The 13,847-nt window shown below is 36.8% G+C and overlaps 1 protein-coding gene across 2 annotated transcripts; it reads left to right on the top strand.

Moving 5' to 3' along the window:
- Positions 1 to 4,904: 4,904 nt before the first annotated feature.
- LOC132185644 (uncharacterized) lies at positions 4,905 to 13,575 on the top strand. 2 transcript variants are annotated; one of them, XM_088518332.1, is made up of 7 exons: positions 4,905 to 5,571; positions 6,198 to 6,430; positions 6,742 to 7,429; positions 8,002 to 8,350; positions 9,041 to 9,138; positions 9,829 to 10,023; positions 12,426 to 13,575. In XM_088518332.1, the coding sequence occupies exons 1-7, from the start codon at positions 5,362 to 5,364 to the stop codon at positions 13,095 to 13,097; spliced, it is 2,445 nt and encodes an 814-aa protein (XP_088374458.1). In that variant the 5' UTR covers positions 4,905 to 5,361; the 3' UTR covers positions 13,098 to 13,575. The 2 variants fall into 2 exon arrangements, with proteins under 2 accessions (XP_088374458.1, XP_088374459.1); XM_088518333.1 differs by having other exon boundaries at positions 4,906 to 5,571; positions 8,002 to 8,335.
- Positions 13,576 to 13,847: the final 272 nt, after the last annotated feature.

The following is a 13,847-nucleotide window of genomic DNA, read 5'->3' as shown; positions in this document are numbered from 1 at the left end:
GAGCCTAGATTGGCTGCGATCGATTCTATGGCTTCCAGCTTTTTCCCAATTTGTCTTTTAAGTCTGAAACTTGCTGGAAACACTTGCTTTTCTTCAAAAACCCTAAAAACATAAGAAAACACAAAAAGGAAACAAAACATCAAATAATAACAAAACTAAGAGCCTAACATATGTAAATTAAGAGACTAAAATATGTATATTTTAGCACTTATCACACCCCCAAACTTACCTATTGCTAATCCCTTAGCAATACAAACTAAAAAATAAAAAACAAAAGATAAATCCTTCTTTCGTGGGACGTATGCAACAAGCCCTTTAAACCCATAGGCATCCCTAGTAGGACGATTGAAGTCTCGTGAGGATTTAACAGTAATGTTATCCACAAAAGTTTTTGCAAAATTGATGTTATTCCAAAGATTGAAGTATCACTTAAAACATTGAATTTCATTCATTACCAAGCTTAAAAAAATAAACTCCATCTTCACAATGAATTGGAGTTCCAAAGTCCAATCACTACAAAAGGCAAGTTAATGCATCACAAGTTCAATTTAGTGTAAAGTGAACTAACACATAAAAATGAGGCTTCCAAATTATTTCCAATTTGCAATGACTCAATACCTTAAAGTTCACTGGGATCCCTATCATAATGAATAACCAAGGCATAACTTTCTTTTCTTTTTCTATTCTTTTCAGGCTCTACATTGCTTAGTTCCCTTAAGCTTTCTAATTGACTCATGTAACGAGTGTTAAGCCAATGACTTACAAAACATATGGCTTTAGGGCATTAGGTGTAAAGGCACACCCCTAAAGACTTACTAACTTGAGTCAAAAAGCCTACGAAACCAAACTAGCCATGATATTAACCATATTAAAATTTTCACCTTTTGACGTGAACCTTCATTGCTTAATGAGGCAAGAGGTCCAGTTACTTAACAAAAATCTCACAGTGATCAATTTTTTTCTTCTACTTTACTCTTTTTCTCTTTTATATATATATGCCCAAGTATCCATCCAATAAGTCACCCAGCTTCACCCAAGACATTGAAATAGACACAATCAGATTAACATGTCATACCCCACAAATTAAGTGTTAATGTGCTTGTGGCAATTTAAAATCAAAACAAGTGAATTCTCAACTGCCAAAGGTAAGTAACCAGACTTTGAATTCTCGCCATCAGATCATGTGTTCAACATTTTAAGCTTACCAATGAAATTCAAATCATAGTTTCTAGATCAACCAAACTCTCAAGAATAACATGAACATGCAATTTTTAAAATTTTCAAAAAAATAAAAAATTTCAAAATTTTTTATAGACAAAGTGTGTGTGTGTGTTCTCCATACCCCCAAACTTGAATTACACATTGTCCTCAATGTGTAGAAAAATATGGAAAGATCTTACCTGGGATATAAAAACACTGGTTGGACAAAGGTATGACTTATAGCATACCCCCAAACTTGAATGTAGGAACACTTGTCATGGAATAGGGTGCCTCCCAAGAGCGCTAAGTTTACCATCTTCAGCCAGACTGTTGATAGTAGCTTCAATGCTACTATTCTCTGTGAGATGCTAGTTTGAATAGGTATGGCTCATAGCATACCCCCAAACTTTTTGCAAGAACACTTGTCCCTAAAACAAATACATACTCCAACCAACTACCAGTCAAGCGCAACACATTGTTGTAATAAAAAAAAATAAAAGAATCAAAATTGAACAACAATGGAGAAAATAAAACCTGGAAGGAGATCATGTACCCTGGCCCAATGGAGGACTCAAGTGCATAGAGCAGGCATCGTATGGATAAATTCTGACATCGATGACCCTGCATGAAAAAGAAACCAATCAGATTCGGAATTTTTAGTTGCTTCTGCCGAGAGGTGCGCTCAATGGCTGGGGACATGCGGTCGATCATAGTGGTACACTCGATTCCCTTGATTGGGTGCTCAATTGCCCTGCCGCAAAACAGAAATATAGCAGCTTGGTGTACTCGATCACAGGGGACATGTGCTCGATCACAAGGGACATGTGCTCAATCACACTGTTGCGGACAGAAATAGAATAGCGGCTATAGAAGCTTCAGTGCTGCTGTCTAGCAGTGGTGCGCTCGCTCACGGAGGACATGCGCTCGATTGCACTGCTGTAGATCAAAAACAGACTTGCAGCAAACAAAAAAATATTAGAAAAATTTTAAATAAAACAAAAACAGAAATCAATAAAATAAATTAAAGAACATAAACATAAAATAAAATAAAACATAAAACATAAAACAAAAGCAGATTACATAAACAAAGAAAAAATAAAAAACAAAAACAGACTCGACATAACAGCAGAGTTAGTACTGCTGTTTGGCTGTGCGCTCGATCGTAATGCACCTGTGCTCGATCGCACAGCTGCGCTCGATCTCACTGGAATGGGCACTCGAGCGCACTGTCGCAGCACCGACTCATGAAGGACTCACAGCAGCATCAATACTACTGTGTGGTAGTGATGCGCTCAATCGCAATGCACTTGTAATCGATTGCACTACCGCATAAAATATCAGAGTTGCGGACAGTAAAGCAGAAACGACTCAAAAACAAAGAAAATTAAATTAAAAACAGAAATACAAACAAACAAAAACAAAGGAAATAAAAGAAACAAGATTAAAATAAACTAAATTAAACTAAGGAAAAAATTTCTAGACATAATTTAACACAATCCCAGGTAACGACACTAGAAACTTGTTGTGCCAAATACCCACCTAAATTAATAGGCGAATACTCTGTACGTTTTACTCACAAGTGCACAAGATCAAACGATAATATAGTAGGCAAATACAAGATCATTCCCACGAGGATTGGTAAATTATGCTTAGAAAGTAATTTCCTATTTAATTAACAGATTTAAAACAATTGTCACGATTGAATTAAAATAAAGAAATAAAATAAAAAGATTAAGACTAAAAAGGATTAGGGTTTTGATATCAACCCCTAATTAGACTAATAAGATAACAATACGCCAATATTTCAATCATACGGTATATTTAATGCTTGTCAACCTAAGGGCATGATGTCTAGTTCTTAAGCTATTGATTTCCCTAAGCAACGAACTAGGCATGGTATCTACTCTAAGTCTTTTCTTCCTCAAAGGATTTAGCATGGTATCTACTAAGTTATTCTTTAGGATAAATCTATAAAAATCGAGAAACATATGAAGCCTACGGCATGGTATCTACTCCTAGTTCCCCATGTTTATTAGGTCAAGAACTCGTGATGAAGTTCTTTTGTCACTTTATTAAGCCCAAGACTGAGTCATCTAAATTGACTTAATTAATAAATCCATACCATATGCATATGAAGAATTCAATAAACCATAAATTAATTAATTAAAATACCAAAATATGTTTGAAACAAAGGCGTAATTGAAATCATAAAAAGATATGATTAGGGCTTCAATCTAGCCCTAATTAAAATATAAACTACATAACAAAATAAAAAGTGAAAGAGAAGAAAAACCCCAACTCCTCTTGATCTAGCCTTTAGTTCCTTTCCAGAACTTGTGTCTTTTTCTCCACACATTTTCCTAGAGGCTTATAGGTCTATTTATAGGCTTGAAAAAGACCTAGAAACCCTAATACAATCGTAGGTCAATCTACTAATCAAACTAGGAGACTGGAAACCTAAACTGGGGTGGAAAAGGACACTTTCCACATCTGGGCTATGCAAGTGCACTCGATCACACTCCTGCGATCAATCCTTGTGTTGGGTGCTCGAACATATGTTGCGCTCGCGCTTGCTTGATATGTGATCAAGCGCTGGTGCGCTCGATCCTGGCTGTCTGCGCTCGAGCCTAGATTGGTTGCGATCGATCCTATGGCTTCCAGCTTTTTCCCAATTTGTCTTTTAAGTCTGAAAGTTGCTGGAAACACTTGCTTTTCTTCAAAAACCCTAAAAACATAAGAAAACAAAAAAATGAAACAAAACATCAAATAATAACAAAACGAAGAGCTAACATATATAAATTAAGGGGCTAAAATATGTATCAAACGCCAAGCAAATATTACTCATTATCAAGTTTGGCTAGTATTTAGAATATTGTTGGAGGCTCTAGGTCTATAATCAGCAATACTATTGGATATTTATGATTGTAATAAATTTCAGATCATGTATTTCCGCTTTCCCCTTATTTCACTCAGTTATATTTAATGGGTGATACCATCAGCCATCTACAAGTTAACTGGTCTAAGGGTATTGTCAATAACCTTACCAAGATGGATCGAATTAATTGGTTCAATTTTTAGGGCATTACACTATAAAAGTAGCAAGTGACATTTAATATTGGCATTAGCGGTGCCACACCACCGAATGACACTTGGTAGGGGACTTGCCTTGCCAGAGTCGGTAACCAAACACCACACCCAACCCAAATATTGTCCAACCATTGCATGACAGTTGGAAAATATCTTGGAGAGGAAGTGAATTCCAAGAACGTAAGAAAAACTAAAGCCTAACAAGTTATGCATATACACTATCTCATCCCGTTCACCGTTAGAGAACTCGGTCACTCACTACTCTCTCCTGTAAAAAAGAGTATTCACTTAAGCATCAGAAATATTTCCACCGGTGCACCCAACAAGCCTTCGTGCACATCTTCTCCCATTTTGCAGGCCCCCTCGAACCGTATGTTTTATTGCATCATCAACTACTACAAAACTACTTAAAAAAAAAAAAAAAAAAAAATTCTTCTACAAAACTATATTTATATGTGGTATTATACAATATATTACAACTATTAACTACTATAATATTTATTTGTGAGGCCTAGGGAGGGCGTGCGAGTTGGATTTGGTTTTTTTTTTTTTTTTTTGCTGATGTAGTGTAGACTATTGTAGTGTGAGGGTTGGATCTTGGGTAGTCAACCCGGCACCTTAAGAGTTAAGAGTTGGACTTGGCTTCTTAGCATACTTTAAACCATGCAACTCTGAATCGTGTCCCATCGCTCATCATGTTGTTTTTTTAACCGATTTGAATATTTATTACTCTCCGCACAGCCTGATCCAATACAATAGCGATTAGCGACGGTTTCTATTGCGGTTCCTTTTTCGGAATTCTTTGAATTCAACAGTCCCCCAACGCGTTTTCTTGCACACCCTTCTCTTCCCTTTACACAAGAAAACTCTCTTCTACTTCTACTACCAACCAAAACAGCACCTGATTCTTTGGGAATAATCTAGCATTGTCCCCCCAATCATTGCCGAGAATAAATGCTGCCAACTCGTGATACCCGGAATTCTTTATCCCTTCTTGCTGCTTTATCTCATCGATCCGCTTCATCGCAAGGAGGGACTTTGCTGGGGAGTTCGAGCGGAAGTTGATCAAAAGTGATGTTCTTGGTGATGTTGGTTTTGCTTCTTATTGGGTTCGTTGTTGGGGCCCTGACGATTTTGGCCGCCGAGGCAGTGGGGGTGTATTTCATCATAAATTGGTTGGATCAGAAGACCAAAAAGAAAGAAGCCCAGATAGCTTCACAGTCGCAAGAGCCTCTTCCGGAACTTGATCCCCGTGAATCCATCAATTTCGCTTGCAACAAGAAGGTACGTGTTTGTTTTCTATGTTTTTTTGCATCTACATGTATCTGCTGCTACAGTCAATTTCTTTCTTTCTTTTTTATTTTAGTATTTTATTATTGTAATTTGGGGTTAGTTTCCTTCTTGGTCGGAAATAGTCAGCCTTTTGTCATGCTATGCTTAGATGCCGAGAAAAGAACAGAAAAGAAAATAAATAGGATTTAAAGAAACCCTTTACTCTCTAAACTATACTTTGGCAACTTCATTTTCCATATGCTTTTTAAATTGAAAGTAGTGGTTAAGGTTCCTCTTCTAATAAGAAAGAGAATAGGTTGCTTTGGAACCTTATGATGCTAATTCCAACATCACTTGAAAGTAACTGCAAGGACATATCTTTGATACTTGGTGACATTGCAAACTGATATGCTCATATACGGACTGTGGTTCATACTATTTCATTATCGGCCATTATTTGTCAGTATCATGCATTTCTGAGAATCATTTTAGTAATGTTTTTGAAGCTGTTTTCTGGAGTGGCCATATAACTATAGGGACATATTTTTTAGAGTAATTGTTTATCAAGCATGACTATTTTTAGCCTTTGTTTGTATGTTACGTTTTTGAAGCTGTTTTCCGGATTGTTTTTGTGTCAGGGGATAGTATGGCTTCTAGAATCAGAAAAGATTCCGAAAAATTGGCTGGACAAAGTACCAAAGGATCAAAAGAAAAAGAAGGATTTCTTGGAGGTTTTCCCTGTTAAAAAGCATGCAAAAATCAAGGATAAAAAACTCTTTCTGACTGAATTAGACGGTTCGCACACAGCTATTGAGCTTAAAGGCTGCATAATTGAAGCTGTTTCAGCATCAAACATATCTTCAAGAAAATGGTAATGTAGCCTTTGCCAGACTCCTATGTTGAGTGCTATTGTATAATTTGGCTTAGTACCTGTTGACTTTGAGAGTATCTAATAATGGAAAATGATTGTCGATCTCTCAATTGCTTTTTGGTGCGAATTAATTGGTTCCTGTCTACAAGAAGAGGATGGAGTGTGAAATTGCTTGTACCATCTTTAACTTCATTTTTGTTGTCTGCTTTTCATGCTTTATGCTAAAGATGTAAATTGTCATAGATCTTGCTTATGTTATGGAAAAATATAAATCCTCCTTGTTCTTATTCATTTTTTCATTGATATTTCAGGGCCAAAAGGTTTCCCATAAAATTGGAAAGCAAGACCTCAGTACTTTACAATGGAAGTAAAACTTTATACATTTATCTTGAGACTTCCTGGGAAAAGGAATCATGGTGTAAAGCCCTCCGTCTAGCTTCATGTGAGAAGAAGGAAAGAGTTGATTGGTTTTCCAAGCTCCATGAAGAATTTCATGGTTACTTGACAACCTTAAATGCAGGATATCCTTCGTTTATGAAACCTTCAGTAGGGTTCTGTGCTGAGCCAGTAGATCAGACAAATAGGCCTGATGGAACTTCCTCAAAGTTTCTCTTACTTTTGAAGAAACTTGCAAAAAGGACTGCTAGGGTTGGTCTAGAAAATAAGCCGAGCTTCACTTCATTATCAGGTCGTGTAGAGAGAAAGGCGAGTGAGAGAGTTCGCCCATTTCAAGAGACAGTAGCAGCAGCCACTGGCTTGGGGAAGACTACTCTATCAGTGACGAGATCTAAGAGTGAAGAAAATATGGTTCAACAATCATCATCAACATTTTCTCATAGTGGAAGCCAAAGTCATATCTCTGTCATCTCTGATGTAGATTCTGATGATAAGTTTGGTAACGATGATGGCACACTTTGTTGGAACTTGTTAATTTCACGGCTCTTTTTTGATATGAAAGGCAATGCAGAGATTAAAAGATCTGTACAATCACGGGTGCAGGTTTGTTCTATTCCTTTGCTGTATAAGACTCGTTTTATTTATTTATTTATTTTTGTGGGCACCAGGCTACTTGTATGCTTGTCTTGCAGAAGGTAGATATGGTTTTCCTCCATTGTTCCTTCTTATTCTCAATCCTCAGAACTTCTGTAAATCAGTTCTGTAAAATGATACTATTAACATATTTGGCACCAGAAAAAAATAAAAAAAGGAAAGAAAGAAAGAAAGAAAGATAAAAGATGTGGGGCTTTTTTCTTCTAAAATTGAAGTACAAATTTGACATAGATTCATGGACCAAGGCCTCCAGGGTGGATTTAACTAGACTCACTGGATTGAGCCTGATCTGCACCCTCCAAGTTTGGAAGTGCGATGATTGGGCGGAAAGGCTTGAGATTTGATGATATGGATAAAAAAAATTAAAAAAAAAAGGCTAGAGATTTGATGATATAACTGTGTTGGTGCAAATAGGGAAATTTGTTTTCAGTAATATCGTAGAATGTACTTTTCAACAAAAAAATAAAAGATGAAGCAATTCATTAATGTGTTTTGTGGTTTTCTGCTATTTGGTCTGATAGAGGACACTGTCCAGTATGAGAACCCCTAGTTACATAGGTGAAGTCATCTGTACTGGGATTGATCTTGGGAATCTCCCACCTTACATTCATGGTATGAGGATTCTTCCAATGGACATGAATGAGGTATGGGCGCTAGAAGTTGACATTGAATATTCTGGTGGCATGCTTTTAGACATTGAAACAAGACTTGAAGTTCGTGAATTAGATTTCGAGAAAGGCATGGTGAATTCAGATCCAGTATCAACCTCAGATCTTCTTGAAGGTTTAGAGTTCTACGGAAAGCAGTTGAGTCCTGTGGGAGGGACAGTTGATGTGCCAGAGCAGAAGGAGGAAGGTGATCCTAATACTGGTTAATATTGGACTATTTTATGCTTTTTCCTTGCATATGTTTATTTTTTATTTTTATTTTTTAATCCATTTTGGGACTTCAATGCACATAATGCTTCCCTAAATTTGGAATCCGGAGAGACTGTAGTAGTGGTACTAATATGAGTTTCATAAATCATCATTTATGGAGTAATTATTCAAATCCATGAGTTGCATCTCTCTGGTAGTATTTGGCTTTATGATGTATATTTGTCCAACTTAGTTGCATCATTATATTAGTGTTGTATTGAGTTCGTGATTATAAGTGAGAGTCTAGCTTGTTTGTTTTTACATTAAAGTTCTCTAGGTTTGCAGCATGGTTTTTAATGTTTTAAGTTTGTATCAGTTAAAAGTACTTAAGAAAAAGAAAGAGTATGCTATGCTGTTTATCTGGCATTTTACCAAAACGTAGACAGACGTCTCCTTCGTCTGAGTTGCATCTGTCCTATTTTGTGCAGTGTTTGAGACTTGTACTCTATACCCTAACCACCTTTTTACACCATGGGATAAATTTCAAGCTTCCATAGATGGCTTTATGTAGTGTTTATACAACATCAACTTCGACTTCTCACAAAAAATGATAAGTTTGCAGTTCTCATCAAAAATTTGGAGATGTTCAAGACATCTTTATGATAGATGATGCCAATTACAATTTCATCAGTTTTTAATGCAGATGGATTGAAAAGCTCAAAGAGCACTGTACCAGCATCAACATCATATGGTTCTAGGTGGAAGTCTATTCTGAATTCCATTTCCAGAAAGGTTTCACAGGTTTGTAGACATCTTTCTGTATTTTCAGGTACTTCAACTTCCACATTTACTTGTATGTCTTCTATAGATTGTTTTTGTGGTTGTATATAGGCTTCCCCTTCATTTAGATGAATCTTTTGGGTAGACTGTTATCTGGTAAAAGTGGTTCCCTTTCCCTATGTCCCAGTTTGATATCTTATCTGACATAACCTGGCTCATGATCGTATGAGGTTATGTTACTCGAGTTCATGCTTTATATATGAGATGGTCGCTAGCAGAAATATTGTATATATAGTAAACCATCCAGGTTTAAAATTGAATGATTTGAATATTTTCTTGCCTTCTGAATATTGTTCTATCTCTAGTGGTACTAAGAGATTATCTCACCATCATTAAGTAGTATTTATGAAGACCTCAAACATTCTGAAAATGATAACCAAGTTTTTGTAGATTTGGGTGGGAAGCCAATTTTTTTTGTTGGTTGTGATTATGACAACTATGTTTACTTATATAGAATGATGGCTATGAGTTTGTCTGCAGGTATTTATCTCATGTTTTTTCTTGACTTGCATTTCATCCTGCCTCTCCTCCTCACCACCCCACCACCCCCCTAACCCCTTTTCCTCTTCCAGATATCACAGGCATGTGCACATGCACCCCCTCAATAGAGATTTCATTTTTCTTCATCTAACTGATTGTTTTTCACCAAAGGTACCTCTCTCTTTGACCATAAGGGTAACATCCCTCCGAGGAACATTGCGGTTGCATATAAAGCCACCTCCTTCTGATCAGCTATGGCTTGCTTTCACATCCATGCCTGATATTGACTTTAACTTGGAGTCTTCTGTTGGGGAACACAGGATAACTAATGGCCATATTGCTGTATTCCTGGTCAGTCGACTTAAGGTATGGAAATTTTCTTTTTTCATGTAAAAGCCCATCTTTTTCTTCAGTACAGTAATAATATCCATCTTCAATGATTTCTTTCCAGTACTTCTATGGATGGTCTTGTAAAGAAACTCATAGATGAAGGCATTACATTACATATTTAGTTTTTTGCTCGAACATTTTTGTTGACACATGGAGGATAGGTTGTTGTATATGTGCATGGTTCTTATTGTATTTTCTTTCTCCTTGCATTCCTCTGGTTTAAACATTTAACCTTGTTGAATAGTTTTGAAATTAGTCAAGTTTTGATACTTTCTTAGAAGAAAAGATTCCTTTAAAACTACTCTTTACTATTGTCCTTTTGTTTTTTTTTTTTTTTAGCTCCTTTTGTGTATTTTTGTATGTTAACACATTCATACATACCTACACGTCTAAGGAATTGGAGAAAAATATTCTTCTTGAAGAAGTGAATTGGAGACAGAAATCTAGGGCCTTGTGGTTAGGGATGACAATTTTTGACACGATCCGAAAACTTGAAACGAAATTAAAGGGTCAGAGTTTGGCATAAATAGGTTCGGGTCATAAACAAGTCGACCCACTTGATAAACAGGTCAATCACAGGTCACCCTGCTTGACCCATGGGTTGACCCATTTGACCAGTTTTCTATGGGGCATAGGAATGTTAATGGGATTGATATCTCTCATCTTTTGTTTGTAAATGACACTTTGATTTTTTGCGGGGTTGACCCCAATCACCTCCTTCATCTACAATGCTTATTCTTATGTTTTGAAGCTATCTTAGGTTTGAAGATTAATTTGACTAAGAATGAATTGGTCCCTACAGGCAATGTCAATAATATAGAAGGTCTGGCTCATATTTTGGGATGTGGGTGTCTTCTCATTGCCAATGAAGTACCTAGGTCTTCTGTTGGGTGCTTCTTTTAAGGCTAAAGCTATTTGGGGTGACATTATTGAGGAGATCGAGCATCATTTGGTTGATTGGGAGCGTTTTAACTTGTCTAAAGGGGGTAGGATTACCTTGATTAGGAGCACCTTGTCTGATTTGCCTAATCACTTTATGTCTTTGTTCCTCCTTTCTACTACTATTTCCAATTGCATTGAGAAGTTAAAACGGGATTTCTTGTGGGGATGTATGGGTGTAAAGTTCAAATTTCACTTGGTAAGTTGGTCCAAAGTGTGTTTTTCGATTTCTTGGGGGGGTTTGGGGGTTCAAAATTTGCTTATGTTCAACCGAGCTCTTCTGGGGAAATAGTTACGGCGGCATTACGCTTATGAGAGTGTGGCTTTGTGAACATTGGTAGTTGACTTTAAATATGATAGCCCGTGGAGTGGGTGGTGTTCTAATGAAGTTAATGGGTCGTACAAGTTTGGTCTCTAGAAATTGATTAGTAGGGGTTGAGAGAAGTGTTTGAGATATACTAAATTTGAGGTGGGTGACGGCTCTAAGATTAGCATTGCTGCTTTAGGGATGCTTCCGTAGCAAACTATCTTCAATTATCTAATAGCTCTCCTAAGTACAATGTTAATTTTGTAAGAGTGGTGCATAATTGGAAGATGAAATTCTTTACTTCGTTTTTCAATTAGTTGGATTCGATCATATTTAGATGGGACAATGAAGACCAGTTTTGTTGGGCCTTCCAAGTTAGGGATGTTTTATAATGTCTTAATCCCCCATGAAAGCACTCCTTTCTTTGAAGAGCATTTGGAGGAGTAAGGCTCTCTTGAGAATGGTCTTCTTTGCTTGGTCGGCCACTTTAAGTAAGATTCTCACTTTGGATGACTTAAAAAAACAACATATCATTGTGGTAGATTGGTGCTTCATGTGCAAGATGAGTGAGGGAACACGTTGACAACTTTTGCTCAATTGCAAGATAGCTAGTGCCTTATGGAACTCTACCTCCGGTTTTTTTGGATTATTGTGGGTCATGCCTTGTCAAGGTTAGATCTCTTTTGGAGAGGACAATTTGGTAGTGCTCATAGCTGTTTGGAAGATCATTCTGCCTTGTTTGATGTGGGGTATCTGAACAGAAAGAAATGATCGAAGCTTTGAAGACTGTAGAAGACGATAGTGGAGTTAAAGGCCTTCTTCAATACCCTATATCAATGGATGGCTGCCTATAAGTGTTTTCATATTTCTAGTTTTCATGACTTTTTCATCTTTTTTATTTTTTTGGGTAGGTATTCTCTTGTATACTTCCTATGTATGTAGCTGCCCCTTTTTGGGTTTTAATGAATTTCGATTATATATATATATATATATATATATATATATATTGTAAGCATATTGTTGGATAGGATTTCTGCTATCTCTGCAATTGAAAGACAAAAACCCAGTCAGTTCTGCTTAACGAATGAATAATGCTAGGATGCTTTAACTGAACTTTATTTCTCTCATGCAGGCAGCAATCCGGGAAACTCTAGTGCTTCCGAACTGCGAAAATGTATGCATCCCCTGGATGATGGCAGAAAAGAATGACTGGGTACCGAAGAAGGCTGCTCCATTCATGTGGCTTAACCAAGAAGCAAATAATGATCCTACCACTGGGCATGAGGTAACCGCCTCCCAACCTATTGAAGCAAAAACCAAGACAGAAGTTAGTAGTAAGGAAACCTCCAGGGATCCAGAAAGCAAGCATCCAAAGCCCAAGACAGAAGTTAGTAAGGCAACCTCCAGGGATCCAGAAAGCAAGTATCCAAAGCCCGAGAATTCTGTATCAATCAATGAATCTCCTGATGTATTATCAGCCTCAACAAATTCAGTTCATATCAGCGGCGGAACTTTGCAAGAAACGAGAACCCCTTCTTTGTTAAGGAATGATGAACCACAAGAAACTTGCAAGCAGCAAGAGGAAATCCCAGAGAGTCAATCATCATCATCATCTAGGTCTATGATTCAATATGAAAAACAGGACAGTACCACTGAAGACGATGATTTGAGGCCGAAGAGAGTTGGGGGGAGAAGAGCAAGAATGCTTGATTTTAGTAAGAAGGTGGGTGAGAAAATTGAAGAAAAGAGGCGCCACATTGAAGAGAAGGGTAGGAACATTGTTGAGAAGATGCGAGGACCGTGAAACAGCAAGAACCAAGGAGAGACAGCTGCCTTTGTAACATATGGAATTGGCAGCAAATACCATTGTTCAATGGAGGGATGTGATCTTAATGAGGTCTCTCTGTTGTTTGATGGTGATCTTACTTGGGGTTCATTCACAAGCAATCAATATTTCAGGATCCCCTTGAATATAGAAAGTCATCTGTGTGATTCTTCCTCAAGTTTACATTGCACAATAAAATAGGGATATAATAGATTAGTATTAGGTAGGGGGAATTATTAGCTTTACCGTAAGAAATTTTTTTTTTTTTTTTGATATGAAAGATGAATATACTGCTAAGCTTGAAAAATGCTCTTCTTTCTCTTATAGCAAGCATGTTTTGACTTCTTTACATCCAAAATGGGTAAATGAACAGCATTATCCTGAAAATTTATTGTAATGATTACCATGAAAGAATATGTTAATTATATGGTTTAAGTGCAATCTTAATATTCTGAAATGTGCCATGTAAACAAGACCATTGAAAAAAAGAAAAAGAAAAAATTACTTGGTGGATTATACTATCTAGCATTTTTCAACCATGTATTAGAGAGAATGCAAAAAAAACAAAAAAAATGTGATAACAAACTAAGCTTTGCTATAACTAAAGAAAGAGATGTGGGAGAGAACATGGTCCACACTTTTTTAAATTTTATTTTTTATTTCTTTAAGTAATATTTAAAACTCATCTAGGACATGCATCACGTATTTAAGCCCGTTGACGTGAATCTC

Source organism: Corylus avellana, chromosome 7 (genome assembly GCF_965113065.1).
Source record: "Corylus avellana chromosome 7, dhCorAvel1.hap1.2, whole genome shotgun sequence".
NCBI lineage: Eukaryota > Viridiplantae > Streptophyta > Magnoliopsida > Fagales > Betulaceae > Corylus > Corylus avellana.
This window is presented reverse-complemented; position numbering and strand designations above follow the sequence as displayed.